Raw genomic sequence first — 27,399 nt, forward strand, 5'->3', positions numbered from 1 at the left:
TCGTTGCTCCAGAGCCTTTCCGTTCACCTTCCCACTCCTGGGCCAGACTACACTCAATCATATTACCCACTGAAGAGATGAGTCTTCAGTAAAGACTTAAAGGTTGAGACCGAGTTTGACATGGGTAGGCAGACCGTTCCATAAAAATGGAGCTCTATAGGAGAAAGCCCTGCCTCCAGCTGTTTGCTTAGAAATTCTAGGGACAATTAGGAGGCCTGCGTCTTGTGACCGTAGCGTACGTGTAGGTATGTACGGCAGGACCAAATCAGAGAGATAGGTAGGAGCAAGCCCATGTAATGCTTTGTAGGTTAGCAGTAAAACCTTGAAATCAGCCCTTGCTTTGACAGGAAGCCAGTGTAGAGAGGCTAGCACTGGAGTAATATGATCAAACTTTTTGGTTCTAGTCAGGATTCTAGCAGCCGTATTTAGCACTAACTGAAGTTTATTTAGTGCTTTATCCGGGTAGCCGGAAAATAGAGCATTGCAGTAGTCTAACCTAGAAGTGACAAAAGCATGGATTAATTTTTCTGCATCATTTTTGGACAGAAAGTTTCTGATTTTTGCAATGTTACGTAGATGGAAAAAAGATGTCCTTGAAATGGTCTTGATATGTTCTTCAAAAGAGAGATCAGGGTCCAGAGTAACGCCGAGCTCCTTCACAGTTTTATTTGAGACGACTGTACAACCATTAAGATTAATTGTCAGATTCAACAGAAGATCTCTTTGTTTCTTGGGACCTAGAACAAGCATCTCTGTTTTGTCCGAGTTTAATAGTAGAAAGTTTGCAGCCATCCACTTCCTTATGTCTGACACACATGCTTCTAGCGAGGGCAATTTTGGGGCTTCACCATGTTTCATTGAAATGTACAGCTGTGTGTCATCCGCATAGCAGTGAAAGTTTACATTATGTTTTCGAAATAACATCCCCAAGAGGTAAAATATATAGTGAAAACAATAGTGGTCCTAAAACGGAACCTTGAGGAACACCGAAATTTACAGTTGATTTGTCAGAGGACAAACCATTCACAGAGACAAACTGATATCTTTCCGACAGATAAGATCTAAACCAGGCCAGAACATGTCCGTGTAGACCAATTTGGGTTTCCAATCTCTCCAAAAGAATGTGGTGATCGATGGTATCAAAAGCAGCACTAAGGTCTAGGAGCACGAGGACAGATGCAGAGCCTCGGTCCGATGCCATTAAAATGTCATTTACCACCTTCACAAGTGCCGTCTCAGTGCTATGATGGGGTCTAAAACCAGACTGAAGCATTTCGTATACATTGTTTGTCTTCAGGAAGGCAGTGAGTTGCTGAGCAACAGCCTTCTCTAAAATTTTTGAGAGGAATGGAAGATTCGATATAGGCCGATAGTTTTTTATATTTTCTGGGTCAAGGTTTGGCTTTTTCAAGAGAGGCTTTATTACTGCCACTTTTAGTGAGTTTGGTACACATCCGGTGGATAGAGAGCCGTTTATTATGTTCAACATAGGAGGGCCAAGCACAGGAAGCAGCTCTTTCAGTAGTTTAGTTGGAATAGGGTCCAGTATGCAGCTTGAAGGTTTAGAGGCCATGATTATTTTCATCATTGTGTCAAGAGATATAGTACTAAAACACTTGAGCGTCTCTCTTGATCCTAGGTCCTGGCAGAGTTGTGCAGACTCAGGACAACTGAGGTTTGGAGGAATACGCAGGTTTAAAGAGGAGTCCGTAATTTGCTTTCTGATAATCATAATCTTTTCCTCAAAGAAGTTCATGAATTTATCACTGCTAAAGTGAAAGTCATCCTCTCTTGGGGAATGCTGCTTTTTAGTTAGCTTTGCGACAGTATCAAAAAGGAATTTCGGATTGTTCTTATTTTCCTCAATTAAGTTAGAAAAATAGGATGATCGAGCAGCAGTAAGGGCTCTTCGGTACTGCACGGTACCATCCTTCGAAGCTAGTCGGAAGACTTCCAGTTTGGTGTGGCGCCATTTCCGTTCCAATTTTCTGAAGCTTGCTTCAGAGCTCGGGTATTTTCTGTGTACCAGGGAGCTAGTTTCTTATGAGAATTTTTTTAGTTTTTAGGGGTGCAACTGCATCTAGGGTATTGCGCAAGGTTAAATTGAGATCCTCAGTTAGGTGGTTAACTGATTTTTGTCATCTGGCGTCCTTGGGTAGGCAGAGGGAGTCTGGAAGGGCATCAAGGAATCTTTGTGTTGTCTGTGAATTTATAGCACGACTTTTGATGTTCCTTGGATGGGGTCTGAGCAGATTATTTGTTGCAATTGCAAACGTAATAAAATGGTGGTCCGATAGTCCAGGATTATGAGGAAAACATTAAGATCCACCACATTTATTCCATGGGACAAAACTAGGTCCAGCGTATGACTGTGACAGTGAGTGGGTCCAGAGATGGCTCTGAGTCGATGATGGCTCCGAAAGCCTTTTCGAGTGGGTCTGTGGACTTTTCCATGTGAATATTAAAGTCACCAAAGATTAGAATATTATCTGCTATGACTACAAGGTCCGATAGGAATTCAGGGAACTCAATGAGAAACGCTATATATGGCCCAGGAGGCCTGTAAACAGTAGCTATAAAAAGTGATTGAGTAGGCTGCATAGATTTCATGACTAGAAGCTCAAAAGACGAAAACGTCTTTTTTTTTTTTGTAAATTGAAATTTGCTATCGTAAATGTTAGCAACCCCTCCGCCTTTGCGGGATGCACGGGGGATATGATCACTAGTGTAGCCAGGAGGTGAGGCCTCATTTAAAACAGTAAAGTCATCAGGCTTAAGCCATGTTTTAGTCAGGCCAATCACATCAAGATTATGATCAGTGATTAGTTCATTGACTATAATTGCCTTTGAAGTAAGGGATCTAACATTAAGTAGCCCTATTTTGAGATGTAAGGTATCATGATCTCTTTCAGTAATGACAGGAATGGAGGTATACATATATCCCTGGCAAGTATACATATAGTATACATATCTCCCTGGCATATTACATCATTTATGCAGCAGCATACAATACATTTTTGAACTCACCTTGTTGTGCTCACTTAAACAGGAAGGTGGCACGGCTGTCCATTTTTTGCCATCAAAGTCTGGCATTCTCTGGATGTATGGTGCTTTAAAGACAACTGGGAACAAGGTTGAATTATGATGTCAGCAATCTTCAGGTCAGAGCTCTAGAAAGAGGCCCGAGTTCCCGACTTGGAATTCCGAGTTGGATGACCGTTCAAAACTTATTTTCCCAGAGCTCCCAGTTGTCTTGAACTCACGGACATCTGACGTTCTGAGTTTCCAGTTGTTTTGAATGCGGCAGAAGTCATGCTGGATGGACAGAATGGCCAATGTATTCAAACTTTTCTGGACCATGGAATGTGAATGTCTTTCCTTTTAAACTTAGAAAAGAGACCCTTAAACCCAGACTTGAACCACACACCCACTCCACAGAATAGCAGGCTAGGGATTGCTCTGCGACTCTTGCAGTTAGCCACTGGTTCCTTCCACACCACTCATTGTTGAATTAGCGATTTCCAACTTGTTGTGTAATGTTTATGTCCAATACTCAATAAAGCAAAAAAGAGACCATGTTTGTATGCGGCTTTATTAACTCAAGTATATATTTTTGTTACATTGTTTGCGAGCTGTGACACATTCATTCCAAAATAACATGCAAAACAACAAAATATAGACAGTACAGGTCAATGGTTTGGACACACCTACTCATTCAAGGGTTTTTCTTTATTTTACTATTTTCTACATTGTAGAATAATAGTGAAGACATCAAAACTATGAAATAACACATATGGAATCATGTAGTAACCAAAACATATTTTATATTTGAGATTCTTCAAAGTAGCCACCCTTTGCCTTGACGACAGCTTTACAAACTCTTGGCATTCTCTCAACCAGCTTCATGAGATAGTCACCTGGAATGCATTTCAATTAACAGGTATGCCTTGTTAAAAGTACATTTCCTTCTTAATGCGTTTCAGCCAATCAGTTGTGTTGTGACAAGGTAGGGGTGGTATACAGAAGATAGCCCTATTTGGTAAAAGGCCAAGTCCATATTATGGCAGGAACAGCTCAAATAAGAAAAGAGAAATGACAGTCCATCATTACTTGAAGACATGAACGTCAGTCAATGAGGAAAATTTCAAGAACTTTGAACTTTTCTTCAATTGCAATAGCAAAAACCATCAAGTGCTATGTTGAGCTGGCTCTCATGAGGACCAGCACTGGAAAGGAAGACCCAAAGTTACCTCTGCTGCAGAGGATAAGTTCATTAGAATTAACTGCACCTCAAATTGCAGTTGAAATAAATGCTTCACAGAGTTCAAGTAACAGGCACATTTCAACATCAACTGTTCACTGCATGAATCAGGCCTTCATGGTCGAATTGCTGCAAAGCAACCACTACTAAAGGACACCAAGAAGAAGAAGAGACTTGCTTGGGCCAAGAAACACAAGCAATGGACATTAGACCGTTGAAAATGTGTCCTTTGGTCTGATGAGTAGGTAAATGGACGATCTCCGCATGTGTGGTTCCCACCGTGAAGCATGGAGGAGGAGGTGTGATGGTGCTTTGCTGATGACACTGTCAGTGATTTATTCAGAATTTAAGGCACACCTAACCAGCATGGCTACGACAGAATTCTGCAGCAATACGCCATCCCATCTGGTTTGCGCTAAGTGGGACTATCATTTGTTTTCAACAGGACAATGACCCAACACACCTCCAGGCTGTGTAAGGGATATCTGACCAAGAAGGAGAGTGATGGAGTACTGCATCAGATGACCTGGCCTCCACAATCACCCGACCTCAACCCAACTGAGATGGTTTGGGGTGAGTTGGACCGCAGAGTGAAGGAAAATCAGCCAACAAGTGCTCCGCATATGTGGGAACTCCTGCAAGACTGCATTCCAGGTGAATCTGGATGAGAGAATACCAAGCATGTGCAAAGCTGTCATCAAGGCAAAGGGTGGCTACTTTTTGAAGAATCTAAAATATATAATGTATTTTGATTTGTTTAACCCTTTATTGGTTACTACATGATTCCGTATGTGTTATTTCATAGTTTTGATGTCTTCTCTATTATTCTACAATGTAGAAAATAGTCAAAAAATAAAGAAAAACCTTGGAATGAGTAGGCGTGTCCAAACTTTGACTGGTACTGTATATATATATTTAACAGTTGGGGCTCAAAACAGGTGGGTCTCTGCCCCACCTGCCATGAATGACGGGTCGCCACTGGAAAGGACCAATGTCCCCTTGGAGATATATAACCTTACTGCCACATCCAGTGGACAGGTTGGCAATGACACGATTCAATCAGTACATTAATAAGAGTTTCACTAAAATTATGGAATGCTTTCCCTATTCTATCACTAAGGCACCAATAACAGTCCGGATCTATTTACATGAATCTGGCAAAAAATACAATGTTTTTCATATTTGAACGTTTCAAATTATGTGCAAGTCACTCCGCTTGGAAGGATATCAACTATGACAATGTTGTGTATATTTATTGTTGGCCTCTGCATCTGCATACATACTGAATTAATCCAAAACTACATCACTCTGTGGTGTCTTCTTGAACTTCAACCTATGACGAAAATAAAATCCAGCCATACGCTCTAATCACCAAGGAGATTGTCTGCTATCCACCTTCTAGCCTAATCGACACTGCTAAAACACTCCATAGTCTCAGTGTCTCAATGTGCGTCAATGATCAAAGCAGCTTGTTGGCTTGTTTGTTTGTGCGCTACCTCCGTAGCCCCTGAGGTAATAAACAAGCAGTCTCTTACATTCTCTCACTCCATACGGAACTTCTCCCACTAGTAGTAGTTTGTTGGTCTTGAGTGGATAGTGTCTGTTTTTTAAACTTTTTTTTACTCAAACTACTACATACTTGTTGGGCTTCCCCTCCAGTCCCACTAATCCCTCATATATTGGGCTTCCCCTCCAGTCCCACTAATCCCTCATATATTGGGCTTCCCCTCCAGTCCCACTAATCCCTCATATATTGGGCTTCCCCTCCAGTCCCACTAATCCCTCATATATTGGGCTCCCCCTCCAGTCCAACTAATCCCTCATATATTGGGCTCCCCCTCCAGTCCAACTAATCCCTCATATATTGGGGTCCCCCTCTAGTTTGGTCAGGTCAGTGGTGGTCCCCATAAACATGCTCTTTCCCCTCTCCAGCCGGCTTTTCTTGTCTGTCAGCCGGAAGGCCTCCATGAACTCATCGATGTCAATGTTGCCATCCTGGTTGGTGTCTATGGTGACGGACAGGTCCGAGATAGCCTCATCAGTGATCTCCATCTTTAAGAAGGCACTCAGCAGCTTCCACGTCTGACGGAAGTCCTCCATTGTGATGAACCCTGGAGGGAGGCGGGAGGAGGGGGAGAGAGAGTGAAGGGAGAGACAGGAAAGAATCGTTGAGAGGAGAGGGAGGAGAGAGGGGAAGGAAAGATGGAGGAGAGGGGAAGGGAGGAGAGATGGAGAGCCAGTGGGATGAGGGGAGAGATAAGTAGCAGGGCTGGCGTCAGTTGGCTGGGTGTGATACTAGAAGACCAGTGGGGTAATCCTAAATCAACCTACTGCTGACGTTAGCTTTAACACCCTACAGACAGACTACATGGAGGTTGGCCTCAATAAGTACGACATGTGTCTGAGTGTACTTACATATGTACGTTTGTAAACTATGCGCCCCAAACAAATAACACAGGTAACCGGGAGTTGACATCACGTCTTGTGCGATCAAAACATTCACCTGAAGAAACAACACATGGAATGAAGGCGGAGTAAAGGAGTATTGTTACCTGAGTTGTCTAAATCCACTATTCTGAAGATGGTCTCCAAGGTGGCGCGATGGCGGTACAGGGTCTCCAGCAAACCCTGATCGATGTGCTGCATAGGCAATCAAGGGGAGAGTTGTCTGTGAACACCAATTGTTTTCTATGGCATCAGGTTTTGAAATAAGAGGTGTGTCATGACATACAGCTGTGTTCCCACAGAATGCTATATAACCATGTATGCTTGGACAAGACAAACAAACACAATTAGCCTGTTGGGACAGAAGTATGTACATCCACAAGGATTTGATCAGTATCGTCAATATGAAAGTTAAATGACAGACGTAACATGCCATTACCTCCATTTGTGGCTCTTTTATGGAAAGTTCCTGGAACCACTCCTGGTAGTCCAACATGCCCCCCGGGGTCTTGCAGGTGGCCAGCTGAAAGCGCAGCATCCTCCAGGGTAGGCCTAGACGCAGCACACTCTCTACCGCCGTAGCCCAGTCATTCAGAGACACCTGCCCTGTGTTGGAGACAGGGAGGAGGGGACTGCTTAACATATACATATACATATATATATATACATACACACACATACATATACACACACATATATATATATATATATATATATATATATACATACATATACACACACACACATATATATATGTATATATATATATGAGGGGAGAAAGGGAGAGAGATACACACACACACACACTCACGCACACATATATATATATGTACATATATATACAGTTGAAGTCGGAAGTTTACTTACACCTTAGCCAAATAGATGTAAACTCAGTTTTTCACAATTCCTGACATTTAATCCTAATAAAAATTGTCTTAGGTCAGTTAGGATCACCACTTTATTTTAAGAATGTGAAATGTCAGAATAATAGTAGAGAGAATGATTTATTTCAGCTTTTATTTCTTTCATCACATTCCCAGTGAGTCAGAAGTTTACATACACTCAATTAGTATGGGTCAAACATTTTGGGTAGCCTTCCACAAGCTTCCCACAATAAATTGGGTGAATTATGGCCCATTCCTCCTGACAGAGCTGGTGTAACAGAATCAGGTTTGTAGGCCTCCTTGCTCGCAGACGCTTTTTCAGTTCTGCCCTCAAATTTTCTATGGGATTGAGGTCAGGGCTTTGTGATGGCCACTCCAATACCTTGACTTTGTTGTCCTTAAGCAATTTTGACACAACTTTGGAAGTATGCTTGGGGTCATTGTCCATTTGGAAGACCCATTTGCGACCAAGCTTTAACTTCCTGACTGATGTCTTGAGATGTTGCTTCAATATATCCACTTAACTGTCCTTCTCATGATGCCATCAATTTTGTGAAGTGCACCAGTCCCTCCTGCAGCATAGCACCCCCACAACATGATGCCGCCACCCCTGTGCTTCACGGTTGGGATGTTGTTCTTCGGCTTGCAAGCCTCCCCCTTTTTCCTCCAAACAGAACGGTCATTATGGCCAAACAGTTATATTTTTGTTTCATCAGACCCCAGGACATTTCTCTAAAAAATACGATCTTTGTCCTCATGTGCAGTTGCAAACCGTAGTATGTTTTTTTTATGTGGTTTTGAGAGAACGAGAACGAGTTCTCCAACCAGGGCAAGGGGTGGTAGAAAAAAAAGAATCCAAAAGGATTCAAGTAATGTAATTTGATAGACTTAAATTTTATCTGCTAATTTCATAGCTGATCTAATCTCCCCCCCAAAATAACCACAAAATAAGAGATATTATGTCTCATGAAATATGAGTATAAACAATTAATGGGTGTAAATTGTATTAAATCACATAAATCTTAATCCTTTGGGGGAATATTTGATCATGGCTATGTCAATTGATACGACACCTGTTTTGTCTTTATCAAACTCTTGGAAGGCACTGACGAGGTCAGACTTGTGTGCAAACAGCTGTTCCCGCAGGACCTTGAGGGCTGAATGTTCCACCTTCCCCACACTGTAGTCCAGACAGGGAGAACAGATCAAACTCTGTCGACATCAATTTAATCATCTTAATTTTATTAATCTAAATTATTTTCCATTGTCTGTGGTAGCTTACTTTTTCCTGAGGGTGAGTTCTCGAGTCATACTGCTAGCCTGGTACTGAATCAAATAAGGCACTAGGTCTGGTCCCAATTTCACGTAGGCCCCTCTGTTGCTGCCCACTTCATAGTAGTTGGAGGCAGAGAACAGGGTGAGGACCTGTTGTACAAATTGTAAACAATACAGAATTACCAAACAGTGAAAAGCAGTGTTTTAGTTTCCAGAAACCTCTGGTACTGCACTTTCAAAGCACACAAATGTAGGCTGACTAAAGCAAGTGAGCAGCAAATGTAGGCTCACCGGAACTGATTACTGGCACCTGTTACTCCTAGAGAATATTAGCTCAAAAGTATGGTGGAGCAACTGCTCCCCTCTGCCAAGTGAGATAAGACTTTAGTGTAGGCCTATGTCACGACAGGGCAGTGGGCATAAATGGGACTTAGCATTCAAAATATGCCATTACCAAGGCCAGGAGTTGTTCCTGGCCACATGACCTGACTAGGACAAACTTGTGGCCCTAGTTATAGAATATAAGGAGGGTCTAGAGTGTTTTATGATCAGGTCACGTCTCAGAGTATTGCTGATCTGACATCAGATTTGCCGTTTAGATCATGATGAATATGGTTATATGGACAGGTGGAAGTGTAATATATCCACACTCCTACTCTGAGACACTGTTTGGATAGAGGCCCTAGTCTTACCCATCTTATGTAATCCGTTAGACACCTTTAGCCTGACTGTTCTCACCCTGCGGTTGTGGCAAAACTCATAGCCATCCTGCTTGCACTCGTGGGAGCGGATGATGAGCTGCATGTTGTGTCTGTCCAGGAAGTCCTGGGTGACGTCTGGCCCCCAGTAGCAGCCTCCTCCCCGCACCTCGTTGGGTATGCAGCCGTTCTGAGACATGGGGTCACTCCACAGTAGGTCCAGAATCTAGTCATATAAATAATACATTGTAAAATTATTAGCATTTTTGTCAGACCCAAGGACTTTACAATAGGCTATCATAAGGAAAACAAAAATGACAGTAAACAGATGACTAGCATAGGGCTATAAGTAGATATAGAGGTGAGAAGATCATGGTTGTATCTCAAATGACACTCTATTCCCTTAACAGTACACTACTTTTAGCTAGCGCTTATATTATATCAGAGTATATACTACATACTGCTGACAATCATTCACCATTTAGGAGACAGATTTTCCTTACAATACTGTGATGGATTCAGTTGAATAACTATTGTACTGTAAGACACATTAACCTTCACCATTGAGTTAAAGTGAAGAAAACAAAATGTAGTTGGCTCCTCTTGTAAAATGAGGGTTTGTCCTGAAAAGTGTCTGCTTGTAAAACAGATGGCAAATTGGAAAACAAGATTGTCATTCAGGTTGACGGATTAACGGTCCTCTGTTTTAGTCTGTCTGTGACTAAGTAAGTGACTGTAAGGCAGGTTGGCATTTACTGTCATGAGTCTTGCCCTGGAGGCAGCTCTGCAGAGTGGTGACTAACTGGCACAGCCAAAAAGTAATAAAACCTGATTTTATACCTACAATTTTTGTTTTCATTAATTTGTATGATATAGACAATTTTGCAGCTGGTCCATCTAGCGCCTGCGGCACTCCAGGACCAGGGTTGCCTACCTTTGATCTAGTGGAAACCTCTCAGTTCCGGCTCAAGGGAAAGAATCATGACAATAAATGTCAATCTGCGACATACACAAACAGAGCATAGAGCACTCCTAGTGCTGAGGTGGTGTTTAACAACCAATCATGAGTAACTGACTGAGTATCGAACCTGTATAGAGCTAAAGGCTAAAGTCGTCAGGTCTCAGACAAGGTTTACTGTTATTCATCACACAGCACAGCTCACCAAACGACCTCTCTAGTCTACAACACATCCCCAGCTGGAATTCCTCACCTGTTTCCACTCCTCTACGGTAGTGTCTGCTGTGTCGGTGGATTCCTGCGACGCTGAGGAGACGGCCAGGTTATTGAGTTCCCCCTGACTGTGGCTGAAGCCGCCCTTGATGAAGCCGGACTGCCTCCGCCGCACCTCTATCTCCTCGTCAACGGTCCGGGGGACCCTGCCGGAAAAGTCCTGGAGTGAGCGGCGCTGGAAGCCATCCCGGGGTCCGAAGGAGTTGGCCTTGATCAGGGAGACCCGGCGCTGGTTGTTCTTGGTGCCTGACAGGTCGTCTTCCATGTCCAAGTCCACAGAGGTCTGACTCACTGGGTATTGTGTCCTCTTCTTAGGAGGCCTCAGGGCTGACACGTACTGGGAGACGACAGAGAAATAGAGAGAAATAGAGATAGAGAAACGGGGAGGGAGAGAGAACACAAAGGCATTATTTCAATTATATTAAATAATTTATTAACATTTACATCTGTCCTCTTTGTCAGTCCGTGGAAATTGACCGTTTTCCCTTTTCTTCATGTGTTTGTACAGTGTATGTTCCACCATATTTTTGATTGATTGATTGATAGAAACTACATTTGTCTAGAGAAAGTCTCACTTACTTTGTGTCTGTCCACTCTGGCTATGAGGCAGAGGTCAGTGGTGTTGGAGATGCCCCCATGCAGGATCAACACTTTCTGATCGATAACTGTTGCCAGGGGCAACCAGCTGAAGATCTTCTGAAGCAGCTTCAGGATCCTCTTGCCGTGCATCTGAGGACAAGGGAAATTAACTACAATTATAATTCCTCACTGCATTGTTGAATAGATGAGACGAGTGTGACATTTTGTCCCTATATGTGCCAGCAAAGTTGGGAATTGTGTTTAAAAAATGTATGTCAAACTGATCTGGTTTTTAAACCAGTGTGAACAAATAATCACTTTAGCTGTACTGTTTTGATGCATGTTTAGAATCTGGGTAAAGATCCAAGAGTGCATTGCTGCGTGGGCGTAAGTACAGTAAAGCCACTGATCATCCTGACTCGCTGTAACCTGTAACCGGCACATTGAGAGAACACTGATGACCTTGAGTCATCTTGTTTAGCAACCTCTTAATCCTTTAACTGGACGTTACGAGTCAGTGAGTGACCCACATTTAATGTGGAAATACACCCCTTTTAAACTCTGAGCAATGAGCGAGCCAATTGCAGTTTATAGTTGTGATTCCAAGTTATCGAAGTATTAAATAAAGATACTATTTAGATAGCAAAGAGATTTTCCTGACGTTTTATAAGTAGGATAAAGAGGATTTAATGCCATATGGTCAACAAACTATTCTGAACATCCTGCACGTATTTACAGTCCTACATGAGACTGACATCAGACTTCAGTGAGCTTGTGGGCAAGGCCCTAATTTGTGAGTTCTCTGTCACCTGGAGCTGCAGCATGGCAAATGGTTCAGGAACAATAGGACAATGCCCAAAGACTGTTCAGCACTTCCTCCTCTGGGGGGCCAAAATGAACAGTTGAAGTTGGAAGTTTACATACACTTAGGTTGGAGTCATTAAGTTTTTCAACCACTCCACAAATTTCTTGTTAACAAACTATACTTTTGGCAAGTCGGTTAGGACATCTACTTTGTGCATGACACAAGTACTTTTTTCCAACAATTTTTTACAGACATATAATTTCACTTATAATTCAATATATCACAATTCCAGTGGGTCAGAAGTTTACATACACTAAGTTGACTGTGCCTTTAAACAGCTTGGAAAATTCCAGAAAATGATGTCATGGATATTGAAGCTTCTGATAGGCTAATTAACATAATTTGAGTGAATTGTAGGTGTACCTGTGGATGTATTTCAAGGCCTACCTTCGAACTCAGTGCCTCTTTACTTGACATCGTGGGAAAATCAAAAGAAATCAGCCAAGACCTCAGAAAGAAAATTGTAGACCTCCACAAGTCTGGTTCATCCTTGGGAGAAATTTCCAAATGCCTGAAGGTACCACGTTCATCTGTACAAACAACAGTACGCAAGTATAAACACCATGGGACCACGCAGCCGTCATACCGCTCAGGAAGGAGACACGTTCTGTCTCCTAGAGATTAACGTACTTTGGTGCGAAAAGTGCAAGTCAATCTCAGAAAAAACAGCAAAGGACCTTCTGAAGATGCTGGAGGAAACAGGTACAAAATTATCTATATCCACAGTAAAACGAGTCCTATATTGACATAACCTGAAAGGCCGCTCATCAAGGAAGAAGACACTGCTCCGAAACTGCCATAAAAAAGCCAGACTACGCTTTGCAACTGGACATGAGGACAAAGATCGTGCTTTTTGGAGAAATGTCCTCTGGTCTGATGAAACAAAAATAGAGCTGTTTGGCCATAATGACCATCGTTATGTTTGGAGGAAAAAGGGGGAGGCTTGCAAGCCGAAGAACAACATACCAACCGTGAAGCACAGGGGTGGCAGCATCATGTTGTGGGGGTGCTATGCTGCAGGAGGGACTGGTGCACTTCACAAAATTGATGGCATCATGAGGAGGACAGTTAAGTGGATATATTGAAGCAACATCTCAAGACATCAGTCAGGAAGTTAAAGCTTGGTCGCAAATGGGTCTTCCAAATGGACAATGACCCCAAGCATACTTCCAAAATGGCAAAATGGCTTAAGGACAACAAAGTCAAGGTATTGGAGTGGCCATCACAAAGCCCTGACCTCAATCCTATTGAAAATGTGTGGGCAGAACTGAAAAAGCGTCTGCGAGCAAGGAGGCCTACAAACCTTACTCAGTTACACCAGCTCTGTCAGGAGGAATGGGCCAAAATCCACCCAACTTATTGTGGGAAGCTTGTGGAAGGCTACCCGAAAAGTTTGACCCAAGTTAAACAATTTAAAGGCAATGCTACCAAATACTAATTGAGTGTATGTAAACTACTGACCCACTGAGAATGTGATGAAAGAAATAAAAGCTGAAATAAATCATTCTCTCTACTATTTTTCTGACATTTCATATTTTTAAAATAAAGTAGTGGTCCTAACTGACATAAGACAGGGAATCATTTTTACTAGAATTAAATGTCAGGAATTGTGAAAAACTGAGTTTAAATGTATTTGGCTAAGGTGTAAGTAAACTTCTGACTTCAACTGTGTCTCTCTGGTACAGTATCCAGAATATTGAATGTGATTGAATAATACTACAGTATCCATGTATAGTTTCTATCTGAAACTTGTTCACTGAGGATACCTCTGATGCTATCTATATACAGTACCAGTCAAAAGTTGGACACAACTACTCATTCAAGGGTTTTTGTTTTTTTTAAACTATTTTTTACATTGTAGAATACTAGTGAAGACATCAAAACTATGAAATTACACATATGGAATCATGTAGTAACCAAAAAAGTGTTAACTTCATATGGCTGCAGGGGCAGTATTGAGTAGCTTGGATGAAAAGGTGCCCATTGTAAACAGCCAGCTCCTCAGTCTCAGTTGCTAATATATGCATATTATTATTAGTATTGGATAGAAAACAATCTAAAGTTTCCAAAACTGTCACAATATTGTCTGTGAGTATAACAGAACTGATATTGCAGGCAAAACCCTGAGGAAAATCAAAACAGGAAGTTGCTTTTATTTTGAAAACTCCATGTTCCATAGCCTCCCTTTGCTGGATTTAAAGGGATATGAACCTGATTTCTTTTCCTATCGCTTCCACAAGGTGTCAACAGTCTTCAGACATAGTTTCAGGCTTTTATTTTGAAACATGAGCCAGAACGATAACATCGCGTCAAGTGGTCACATGAGTTTTGCTTGCGCAACAGAATTTGGACAGCCATTGTTTCCCCCTCTCCTACTGTGAAAGACATTTGCGGTTGATATTATCGATTATATATTTTAAAAACAACCTGAGGATTGATTATAAAAAACGTTTGACATGTTTCTGTGGACATTATGGAAACTATTTGGAATTTTCGTCTGCGTTGTCGTTACCGCTCTTTCATGTGGATTTCTGAACATAACGCGACAAACAAACAGAGGTATTTTGGATATAAAAATCATCTTTATGGAACAAACGGAACATTTGTTGTGTAACTGGGAGTCTCGTGAGTGAAAACATCCGAAGATCATCAAAGGTAAACGATTAATTTGATTGCTTTTCTGATTTTCGTGACCGAGCTACCTGATGCTAAGTGTACTTAATGTTTAATCGTGCAATCGATAAACTTACACAAACGCTTGGATTGCTTTCGCTGTAAAGCATAATTTCAAAATTATGATTTCATGAATGTAAATATTTATAGTAATATTTATTGTATGTAGCGCTATGCTATTCAGCGGTTGTTGATGACACTTATCCTGATAGGGGGATTGCAGCCATAAGTTAAACAAATCAAAATATATTTTAGATTTTAGATTCTTCAATGTAGCCACCTTTTGCCTTGATGACAGCTTTGCAAACTCTTGGCATTCTCTCAACCAGCTTCATGAGGAATGCTTTTCCAACAGTGTTGAAGGAGTTCCCACATATGCTGAGCACTTGGCTGATTTTCCTTCACTCTTTGATCAAACTTATCCCAAACCATCTCAATTGGGTTGAGGTCCTGGTGATTGTAGAGACCAGGTCATCTGATGCAGCACTCCATCACTCTCCTTCTTGGTCAAATAGACCTTACACAACCTGGAAGTGTGTTTTGGGTCATTGTCCTGTTGAAAATAAATGATAGTCCCACTAAGCGCAAACCAGATAGGATTGCACATCGCTGCAGAATGCTGTGGTAACCATGCTGGTTAAGTGTGCCTTGAATTCTAAATAAATCACTGACAGTGTCACCAGTAAAGCACCCCCACACCATCACAACTCCTCCTCCACTATTCTCGGTGGGAACCAGACATGCGGAGATCATCTGTTCACTTACTCTGTGTCTATAAAGACATGGCGGTTGGAACCAAAAATCTCACATTTGGACTCATCAGACCAAAGGACAGTCCATTCGTCTAATGTCCATTGCTAGTGTTTCTTGGCTCAAGTCTCTTCTTCTTATTGGTGTCCTCTAGTAGTGTTTTTTTGTTGTTGCAGAAATTCGACCATGAAGGCCTGATTCACGCAGTCTCCTCTGAACAGTTGAGGTTGAGATGTGTCTGTTACTTGAACTCTGTGAAGCATTTATTTGGCCTGCAATCTGAGGTGCAGTTAACTCTAATGAACTTATCCTCTGCAGCAGAGGTAACTCTGGGTCTTCCTCTCCTGTGGCGGACCTCATGAGAGCCAGTTTCATCATAGCTCTTGATGGTTTTGCAACTGCACTTGAAGAAAGGTTCAAAGTTCTTGAAATGTTCCATATTGACTGACCTTCCTGTCTTCAAGTAATGATGGACTGTCGTTTCTCTTTGCTTATTTGAGCTGTTCTGGACTATGTCTTTTACCAAATAGGGCTGTCTTCTGTATACCACCCCTACCGTGTCACAACACAATGATTGGCTGAAACTCATATTTTTATTTATTTAACCTTTATTTTACTAGACAAGTCAGTTAAGAACAAATTCTTATTTACAATGACAGCCTACCCCAGCCAAACCCTCCCCGGGATCGAACCCTCTAGCATGGCCAGTTGTGATACAGCCCGGGATCGAACCCTCTAGCACTGCCTCTAACACTGCGATGCAGTGCCTTAGACTACTACCCCACTCAGGATCCCTAATTCCACAAATTAACATTTAACAAGGCACACCTGTTAATTGAAATGCATTCCAGGTGACTACCTCATGAAACGGGTTGAGAGAATGCCAGGCATGTGCAAAGCTGTCATCAAGGGAAAGGGTGGCTACTTTGAAGAATCTCAAATATAATACATATTTTGATTTGATGAACACTGTTTTGGTTACTACATGATTCCGTATGTGTTATTTCATAGTTTTGATGTCTTCACTATTATTCTACAATGTATAACCTTCAGATGTTATAAATTGAATTAAATGTCTTTGCTCTCTTTCTTATCCTGTACCAGTCCATGGAGGAAGGTTGTATGATCAATTCTCATTTCCTAGGCATAATCATCTCTTTCTCCATGCTTTGCCTTGTAAATTAACCTTAGAATAATGCTAGAATAATGCTTTGTTGATCTCAGTATTGCCTTGTAAATGAAGCTTTATGCCTTGTATGAGAACCCATTTATTTTATAAAGTTATTAAATAATACTTGCTTTGATATTCACTTCTCATGACCATTCATTGATCTTAGTCAGCTAAACCCATAATAGTTGTTTCTTTTCTTCCGGAGGTGGATCAGCTTTAATAGTGCAGATAGATTGTAGCTTTCGTCAATGTAATTGTCTGCATCATTTCCAATCACCCATATATTTTTTTGTAAATATATATAATCTCAAATATAATATAGATTTTGATTTGATTAACACTTTTTTGGTTACTATGTGATTCCATATGTGTTATTACATAGTTTTGATATCTTCACTATTATTCTACAATGTAGAAAAGAGTAAAGCTAAAGAAAAACCCTTGAATGAGTAGGTGTGTCCAAACGTTTGATCATACTGTATGTATGATCTCTGTGGTTACACGTATCTGTACACATGTATACATACATATCTCTTTTAAATATTTGTTCCTTTATTATTTTCTCCTAACCCTACCACCCCTCCCCTAATTACTTCCAGCTTATACATACTATATACATTTTATAGACATAGTGTATTTTACAATAGTTATCTTTTGTTTGTTTTTAATCCCATCCTTCAAATATCATCAACCCCTCCCATCTATTTCTGAAGCCCATCCAGTTCAATTTTGCCATATATTTTTAACTGTGCTGAGTCACAAAATTCTGAACCTATATACAACCTATATACAGTATATTTCACATTAGTTATTTTGTTTTTAATCCCACCCTTTCAGCTCCACTCAACCTCTCCCATCTATCTCTTAACACCATTCATTTATTTGACTTTTTTATTAGGCATATATTTTTCAACTGTGTTATGTTTCACAAAAGTTCTGAACCTTTCTATTCTCCTAGTTGCTACTGATTGCAAATTAAAGAACATTTTTTTCTAAAAGTATTATTATATTATTGAATCCATAATACTTTATTGTGCATGGTTCAACTGTAGTCTCTTGCATATTGCTCATTGAATTTATGGAGTCAGATAAACATTTTAATAGGCTAATTGCTAGGTCTTATTACGAGTCGCATGTGAGGTATTTATAATATCATATGCACTGTATTATATTATATATTATTATAAAATATATTATATGTATTATATGCACATGTCAAATATTTCTGCCCACGACAAGTTCATCTTGTGTTAGTCAACACCAGGATGTGTTCTTTATTTATTTAACTTTTCTAAAATGAAACCTGCCTTGTATTTCCCCAACACCTCCTTGGTGAAGCCATACCTAAACAAACAACAAAGAGATACCAGAGTTGAAAATATATGATTGTTTAAATGATTAAATAGATTGAATTGGTACATGATCAGTGTTTTGACTGTATACCTCAAGTTGACAATATGGTCTTCATGGTTTCCCCTGTTGAGGTGAACATCGTTTGGATACACGAGCAGGAAAGCAAAAAGGATGAGGAGAATCTCAATGGAATCTTTGCCTCGATCAACAAAGTCTCCATTGAAAACATATGGCCGATCCAATGATGGCATGCCATTCTACAGGGGAAACAATAAACACAACAGACTATGAATATCTTAAATGTATATCTTCATATATATTATGGGGGAAAGTTTCAACAAAAATAATGATTTCATTTCATATGTATTTAGCTGATAAATTGTAGCAGGTGACGCACAGTACCTTGTAAAATATCAACAGCAGGTCTTCAAGCTGCCCATGTAAATCACCTTGGATGAAACAATGCTGTATCAATACACTGATATAACTATTATAGTTTATCATTTACCAATATTTGTATAATTTAAGGTATATAAAAAAAAACATTTGAAAAGGGTTGCTCTCCTCAATGAGGTGAATCGAGACAACAACAAAAAACTGTGGTGATTTATTACTCACCACAAACGGTGATTTCTTTGCTGTGACAGGTGGAGATTCGACTGATGTTTGGCAGCTTTCGGAGTAACTTCCATGTTTCCAGGAGAAGTTGGAGAACGTACCGAGAGTGGAGCTGCTACTGGGAGAAACAGTTGTGTAGTGAAGAGGATTTGTGATAAAGCTAAAGCTCTATAGTTAGGAACAGAGAATCAATTTCATTCTGACTGTACATAAATGCACCTACTCTTTTATTCCTGAAGGCCTCTACCATAGCAGCCACTTGTTCCACAGTCAGAGGGAAGATGAGACGGGGACCTGAGTAGATCTCTGGCACCTCAATATTCTTATAGCAGAAGTGCCTCTCCCACTCTGTATCGCGGCACACTTCATTCTCTCTGAATATGTGGGAGATTAAGTTGCCTGTAGTGGAGAAACCACAGGTATAATATGACAACTTTCGTGAAAACAGAAATAAGGGTCCCAATTGTATACAAAAGCCACAACAGAAGGGCAGGGAAAGTCTTACGTTCAGTGCTAGTTGGGTTGAAGTTGTCCATGAGGTAGCCAAGGAAATTGTAAAGCTGCATAGAGAAGAGAGAGATAGACATTTTCTTTAGCAAAGTTTCACAAAGTATTCTATAAGTAGCCATTCACCAGGGGAATTGTATGATTGTGTTGAATTACTATGTATTAAACCTTTCCTCACACAAAGTAAATACTAATATTGCACTTTTTGGATGATTTATTTGCTATGTAAATGAAAATGTATTAGCCTGCAATATTGCATTTTCTCTTAAAAAAACATCTAATGTTAATCAATCTTTTACTTTCTTATTTTTCTACTTTCATATGCCATGTCCTTCAAAGCACAGGAGGAAACTAATTGGAGGTTACACCATTATAGGGGAGAACGGGCTCGTGGTAATGGCTGGAGCAGAATGGTATCCTATACATCAAACACATGGTTTGATGCCATTCCATTTGTTCAGTTCCAGCCATTATTATTAAGCCATCCTCCCCTCAGCAGCCTCCACTGCTTCGAAGGTAGTGTACCAATTCATGGGGAACATCTGAGGGGAGAGGCATGAACCAGCTAACATGTAATTGCAGGGCAAGTGCACTACCAACTGTGCCATAAAGTCTCTGGCAGTTGTACACTAATATACAGGGTGACTACAGTGTCTCACTTTGATCTGGGCCTGCTCCCCAGAGTATTCTATAGACTGGAAGATGTTCCAGGTGTATCTGCGTCTCATCTCCATACGAGCCACATACTGACGGTACCAGCGCTGGATCAACACAGCTGCCTTCATCGCTGTTGGACAGAATAGAGAGAGACCATTCAGTGCTAGACCTAGACCCACGAACATGCCTGTGTATGTTCATGCATTATGTGGTTGTATGTCTCTAGGTGGGTCACAACAGTAGAGTATTAGATATATAATCACAACAGTATTATAACAAGGACAGATCATTGATTGCCCTGATTTATCAATGCCAGGTCTGGACATTGTGTAACAAATACCTGGACAGATTCTGGTCCCAGTCCACCATTTGCTAATGGGACACAACAACATACTGTCCAACAAAAGCCAGACCACTACATCCTTGACCTTTGACCCAGACTGACCCTGCAGTAAACATTCCATCTGTTTCCTGTTCCCTGCTACCTTACAAGTAAACAACATCAACATAGAAGGGAAGCATTTGGGCTTACATGTGATGGCTTCATGTAGCATTGCAGATACAGAAAAATAAGAGAAAATACATTACATTATTTCACACACATACAAATAGGTTAGGATTTGAGGTAAAGGCAATAAAGTCACCATTATTCTGTGTATACTGCAAATTGGTCTACGTTTTCTAGAGGGCAATACTTTATCTTTGTAGAAATTGCTTGAACATCGCTAAAATAAAAAAAGAGCACACACATCCTCTAAAGGCTCCTACACATCTATCCAACTACAGCCAACCCAACCGGCTATAGATCATCATCAATATTTAGTTGGCTGTAATTGGATAATTGTGTTGGAGTCTTTATAAAGCATGGAGAAATGGATACATTATCAATGTTTCTCAATCTCCAGTAGGTGGATCGGCATTGTTCCCTGAAATGGTTACCAGACAGAATTTTAGACAGCTCTCATTAAAGTGATGCTCCAAAGCATTTGTATAATATCAGCCAGTAGCTTTGAAAGTAATGCTCACGAGCCAAAATGGGTCCCCGAAAATGTTGCTAAATTGTGTAGTACATCATCCATTTCGTATGATATGTTACGAAATGTTTTTGCAATTCGTATGATATGTTAAGAATTCCAATTCATACAATATGTTACTAATTTGTAAGGGGCTGATTCAGACTTAGAAAATGTAGGCCTTTCCTATGCACGCCTTTCCTATGCACGCCTTTCTTATGCACGCCTTTCCCATTCTTATGCACACCTTTCCCATGCACGCTTTCCCATTCTTTCCCATGCACGCCTTTCCCATGCACGCCTTTCCCATGCACACCTTTCCCATGCACGCCTTTCCTATGCACGCCTTTCCTATGCACGCCTTTCCTATTTCTTATGCACGCCTTTCCTATGCACGCCTTTCCTATGCACGCCTTTCCTATGCACGCCTTTCCTATGCACGCCTTTCCTATGCACTTCTCAGTATTTGGTTTTCAGACTTACCTTATTCAGTCACTTAGAGCGCTCTGCAGGAGTGGTTACCTTGCACCTTCGAAATAAATGTAATTCAACTGCTGAAAACCCTCCTACTTGCTGGCCAACATATTTTCTCGTAGAGTTTTCATTCAATAAGGTTTCCAGTACATTTATCTTGAGCCATCCCTTTAATTACGGTGTCCCTTTTAGTTTGAATTTTGTCAACAGACTCACTAGAATATATGGAGAGAGCGGGTTCAGAATATCAGGAATCAATGAAAGAAAGTCATCTAAATATATGCACATTCGTCTCCGTTTGACTACAAATTGGTAGATTAATAAATACTCTGATCTTGTAGATTATTTTAATGTTAGGAAAGTCTTTTTGTATCAGAAAAAACAGGTTTGGAGAGCCTTTATGCACAAAATATATTGATTAATCAAAAATACAGTGGTTTGACTTATCCTGAAAGTTGCCTTAGTCAGTTCATCAACCCATGGTAATGTTGGAAGATAAGTCTATATAGAATTATAATAGGGAGAATAGTGTACAATAGTAGGCTATATATACCCTTGTCTATTGCCTGCACTTGCCTGCACTAACCACCGGCTTCAAATGGTTACAGTTTGGTCTGCGTTCTGCTCCATAACCATTTCATTAGCCTACATGTTTTTTTTGTCCACCTCACTAATATGTCTCAAACCTTGTTATCAACTGTAGCTAATGATCCTCAGCAACAACCACATGGCTGTGACGACATTTACAGAGGAAGCAAATGAAAGTAAACAAAACAAAGTATGAAATAAAAATGTAGGCTATACCAACTGAAGGGACCTTACAGTAAACTGCCAGTTGAATATGTGTGGTTATTAGGCCTACTGACAGTTGAATATGTGTGGTTATTAGGCCTACTGACAGTTGAATATGTGTGGTTATTAGGCCTACTGACAGTTGAATATGTGTGGTTATTAGGCCTACTGACAGTTGAGTGGCTAATATTTATCATGATAGAAATATGAAATAGAGAAAGTCGAGATAGCCTATAAGTAAGACATTCGAGAGTACCCATCCCTGCAAGTTAAAAGACTGTACAATTTTAATTCTGCACAATGGTACAGCATATTAACTTTAATGTGGGAAAGTTGATATGTTGCTTCAGTTTGCTGCCACAGTATATGAGTGGTTTCACATTTGTCTCCAGCGTCTATAAGATAAAAATAAGTCTAAAACAAATGTCATTTTTATTTACAATCCCCTTATCCAAACGGATTACTCATTTACCTAGCTCACATCAATAGCTCTTATCAATTTGTAACTGGTTTGTTGGACCTTATTCATGGAATCCTCACATGTAAAGGTAGTGGAATTATTAGGGAATGAAGTCAAGGTCAGAATACGGGGTATCTGTAAACACACATCTGCCTCACCTTCATTTATTCAATCTCCACCCAAAACGAATAGCAGGTGAATAGCATAATATTCTCATGCTTAAATTCAATGTCAGAATACGCATAGAGAGAAAAGTGTATAAAAGGGAATTGCGTTCCATTTACGCTGCTTAATGCGGCAATCAGCAGTTGAAACAATAACAAAGTGAAGTCCCTATTTTGGTAAAAGTTGAGGGATGGGGCTGGAGAAATGTAACCACTCTCAAATACATAGACAGAGCTATGGATGCAAGGACTAACAATCCATGATATCAAAATGATAGTTTTAACCATGTTTTGCGGTTACATAGTGTTTGTTTACATTTAGGCTTCTACTTTATTACAAACATTGGAGTAAAACAAGCTTATATTTTCTGATGGGGTACTACAGTTGAACTAAGCTCACGAGGCATTAATATGTTATACTCTTCAAGAATCAATGGATACATACTGTATAACTAATTTATAAGTAAAAACATAACTAATTTATGTAGCAACTTCCCCTTTAACTCGGCGATCACAGACTGCATCTTAATAGATTTGATGTAAACTGTCCTCAGATTAGGAGGAACCATATGGTTCCTGGGACAAAAATAGTTTGAGAAAGACTGATAGATATGGCACTGGACTCTGAGTTTACCTGCGACGATTGCAACTTCCATTATTTTATGGAAGAGAAATAGAGGGGTGTATGGTTAGAATATCTATCTTACTGAAGTTGATAAACAGAATACAACATTTTTAAATAATTTACAGGAAATCATTATCAGTGGATGCTTTTTTCTATCCTTCCTGATGTATTGTGGTTATGATACATTTCATATGTCAACACCAATGACATTTTAGCAGCTGATCTTATTCAGTCTGACTTACAGGAACAGTTAGGGTTAAGTCTTGCCCAAGGGCATATCAACAGATTTTTCACCTAGTCAGCTTAGGGATTTGAACTAGCAACCTTTCAGTTAGTGGCCAAACACTCTTAACCGCTAAGCTACCTGCTAGCCTATGACACAAGTAAGATGTAAACATGATTCATGCTTGTAGAACAGTGGTATTCAAACCTTTTCAGTGGAGACCCCACTGAAAATAATTTCTAGGGACCCCATTTTTTCCCCAAGAATTTCTCATGACCCCATCCAACTCAATTCTAATTAAACAAAACAAAACAAAGAATTACATTAACTCAATCTCATTTATTTTTTCAAATGATCGTTCTCAAAAACATTTGTATATTGTCCCATACAATAATCTGTACTCCTTATTTCTTGTATTTTATTTTTTTTAAATATTTTTGCGACCCCACTGCAGTATCCCCGCGACCCCGACTTTGAATACCACTGTTGTACAACATAAAGGCCAGTGAACAAGACTCCCAACTGTCAGGTTAGGCCTACCTTTTCCCCCCTTTTTTGTATGGAACTTGTTCGACTTTGCGACGCCACATCCCATGGTTATTCCTGTCAGGAATGGTTATTCCTGTCAGGCAAACATATAAAGAATCACAATTTATAGAAACTGGGCCATGTCACACTGCCAAACACTGAAAGACCAAAATAGATCCGACCCAGACAAACATGTCCACTACACAGAAACCAATGAGAGCATGGTGATAATGTTCCCTGAGACAACATTTTAATCTTGTTATCTTCTGGCTCACCTCGGGCCTCATTGATTGACCTCAATCCTACAGTAGAGACTATGTATGTAATTCTATAAAGGCATACTTATTCCATGACTTCTATGAAATTAGATGTTGAAACAGTTTTACATTACCCTTTGGCAAGTTTGGTAAGGTCTACAATATGTATTGTGACTTTCAGTTTCTGAAATGTAATTATATACCTGTGGCTATCATGTAACAAACCATTATGGGAAATACTGTTGTTTCTATGACATTGTGAGTATTGATTTCTGTGTTTCATAAGCTGATTGTGTCTCTGAAATGGAAAGTCAGTGTTGTTTTTAAAGGACTAGGGGGGTTAATATACATGAGATCAAGGAAAAACAGACAAATGAAAAGTATATCACAAAACATCTGACAATCACAGTCTCTCTGATTGAGCTGACAAGAGGAACATTATGGAATTCATGTTGAATTAATCACATCTGTTATCAAACATCTGACAATCACAGTCTCTCTGATTGAGCTGACAAGAGGAACATTATGGAATTCATGTTGAATTAATCACATCTGTTATCAAACATCTGACAATCACAGTCTCTCTGATTGAGCTGACAAGAGGAACATTATGGAATTCATGTTGAATTAATCACATCTGTTATCAAACATCTGACAATCACAGTCTCTCTGATTGAGCTGACAAGAGGAACATTATTGAATTCATGTTGAATTAATCACATCTGTTATCAAACATTTTACTTCCCATAATAATTTGAGCTATTCATTTTATTCTGCTTCTGCTTCTTCTATTTCTTCTCTTCCACGTTTTTCATTCAGGAAACACTAAAATGGTAAGAGACCATCTTAAAGGGCCAATCTGCGCTTTGAACAATAAGAAGCGGTCACGCCGCCACTGTTTCGATAAAACAAGCATATATCTTGGGTTCTGATGGGGTATGACAGTTGAACTAACCTCAATGAGTATGCAATATCGCAAATTGCCCCTTTAACATAGCCATATGAAAATGTAAATGATTTTTTCAAAGAAAAACAACTTACCTGGTCACCGGCGCTACTCTGTCAACAAGTTCCCAAGTATTTTGGCCATGAATGGTTGGTCTCAGTATGTATTCTTGGAGCATTTGCACCTTTGCATTTCTCTTCAATCCACACACATCAAGTCAAGGTTTGAGATCATACATACTAGTGAGGTGGACAATAATATTTTCCACTTAATTCTTATACTTCACTACTGACATCATGTGCTGCTATTCTATATGGCAGCTCTCTTGTTGCTCTCTTGTTCTCTGGTGTGGCTTGTTTGGCATTATGGCTTAATCAAGGCAACAAGCCTAGAGTGGATTAGGCTGGCTAATGACTTGATGCGGCTAGAGTAGACTGTTCTTTATATAGAAGGATGGCATACTGTACCTGTTAAAGGGCAACGTGTGTTGTTTGGGGGTCGTACCATGACTTCATCGTTGATTACAGCTGTCGGTATCGAAGTGATTGCTAGGTATGAGGTTTGTGTGTTTGTTTGAGGGGATCTCACTTGGTTTCTAAATACAGAGTGAATAAGACTTAATGGAAACTTAATCTGGATTTATTAGCCAGCCCTATTGTTTATGATTTTGTTGTCATGGAGGATTGATTAGGCTCATTGATTCGAGTTGAAAAATAAATGCTGCGCTCATGGAATGACATGCTTTCAGCACTACTGAAAAGTGTTATTTACATGTGAAAAGTGAATGCCATATGCTGCATTTGCTATCGGCCTATTGTTTACATTTTTGTTGGTGACACTTTGATATCTTGATAATATGCAGCTGTTTAAAGGACAAATCCACAAATGAAAAAATAACAAAATTGTTTTGGTAAAAAGCTGAGGGATGGGCCTGGAGAAATGTAACCACTCTCAGATTATTAAATTATATATGTTATTATTATACATATATAATTTATAAGTCCAAAAATTGATTTAGCAACTACAGATTGCCCCTTTAAGTCTCTCAAAAGTGTGCGAGTTTGAACATTAGGCCTATGGATAAAAGAAAACTATCAGCAGGAATTAGATTGAGCAATAAAATACCCACTATTATTCCATAGGCTGGGATCCACACTGTGCAGTTGTTGCAAGAGCGCACTTTTCACTGGCTGTCCACTGGTTTCAAAAACAATTATTGATAGGCAGCTTAAACTTCTTGAATTCAACCATTATTGGGTTCAAATACACATTTAGATTTGTGAACAGCCATCCACAGCAACCACAATCCACAAGGCGCAAATAGCTAATTGAGAGAGCAGCAGTGTGATTCACATCAATGCACTATGTAGATATCAATAATAAGTGATGTCCGTATCACCGTAGACCACACCACTGCTGTCATCCTTACCTCCAAGAGTTTATTCAAGTTGGATAAACTTTGGATGCCGACAGCAGTCGCACCATTGGAACACATAGCTTGGACTGTAGCCTACAAAAGCCTATTCCTGCTCTTTTTCCACGATCCATCAAACCCATTTGGTGATTTATTTAGAATTCAAGGCACACTTAACCAGCATGGCTACCCCAGCATTCTGCAGCAATATGCCATTCCATCTGGTTTACGACCACCACTCATTCACAGACAGTGCTGACGTCATCTCGCGTGGACTTAGAGTTTGTTGTCATTTTACTGCAAATCTTTTTCAGGACATCCACCTCTCCCTGGTAGAACTGAAAACTGTTGTTCAGGTATTGGACCTCTCTAGTCAGATCATCCATTATTTTGTTAGTTGAGACCACCAGTATTTGGAGAAAGCTGTTGAAGCAATTTTTCTGTTGCTGTTACGATTGTTTGTAGACATACTTTTGTTGATTTAAAAGATCACGCACATGTGATAGTGAAACACTGTCCTCTCCATTACTCCAACC

At 40.1% G+C, this 27,399-nt stretch overlaps 1 protein-coding gene across 1 annotated transcript; it reads right to left on the minus strand.

The window, feature by feature from the left end:
• Positions 1-5,981: 5,981 nt before the first annotated feature.
• On the minus strand, positions 5,982-25,794 carry LOC112232786 (serine/threonine-protein phosphatase with EF-hands 2). Its single transcript, XM_024400001.2, has 19 exons — positions 25,545-25,794; positions 24,259-24,340; positions 20,500-20,508; positions 19,970-20,097; positions 19,309-19,363; positions 19,027-19,202; positions 18,804-18,918; positions 18,588-18,634; positions 18,276-18,442; positions 18,110-18,176; positions 11,793-11,802; positions 11,374-11,558; positions 10,775-11,131; positions 9,604-9,789; positions 8,873-9,015; positions 8,664-8,770; positions 7,146-7,312; positions 6,814-6,901; positions 5,982-6,372 (listed from the first exon to the last, which is right to left on the minus strand). Exons 2-19 carry the CDS (start codon positions 24,311-24,313, stop codon positions 6,119-6,121), a joined length of 2,316 nt encoding a protein of 771 aa, XP_024255769.1. The 5' UTR covers positions 24,314-24,340; positions 25,545-25,794; the 3' UTR covers positions 5,982-6,118.
• Positions 25,795-27,399: the final 1,605 nt, after the last annotated feature.

Source organism: Oncorhynchus tshawytscha, linkage group LG04 (assembly GCF_018296145.1).
Source record: "Oncorhynchus tshawytscha isolate Ot180627B linkage group LG04, Otsh_v2.0, whole genome shotgun sequence".
Lineage (NCBI taxonomy): Eukaryota > Metazoa > Chordata > Actinopteri > Salmoniformes > Salmonidae > Oncorhynchus > Oncorhynchus tshawytscha.

What these genes read in the sequence shown, in the direction of transcription:
- LOC112232786 (XM_024400001.2), bottom strand. Translation starts at nt 24,313, where the DNA reads ATGGGATGTGGCGTCGCAAAGTCGAACAAGTTCCATACAAAAAAGGGG. An exon ending in TGCTGTTGATATTTTACAAG is followed by an intron (nt 18,443 to 18,587) that starts GTACTGTGCGTC and finishes TTTCCCCTGTAG; the next exon opens with AATGGCATGCCATCATTGGA. An exon ending in GTTTGATAAAGACAAAACAG is followed by an intron (nt 7,313 to 8,663) that starts GTGTCGTATCAA and finishes TCTCCAACACAG; the next exon opens with GGCAGGTGTCTCTGAATGAC.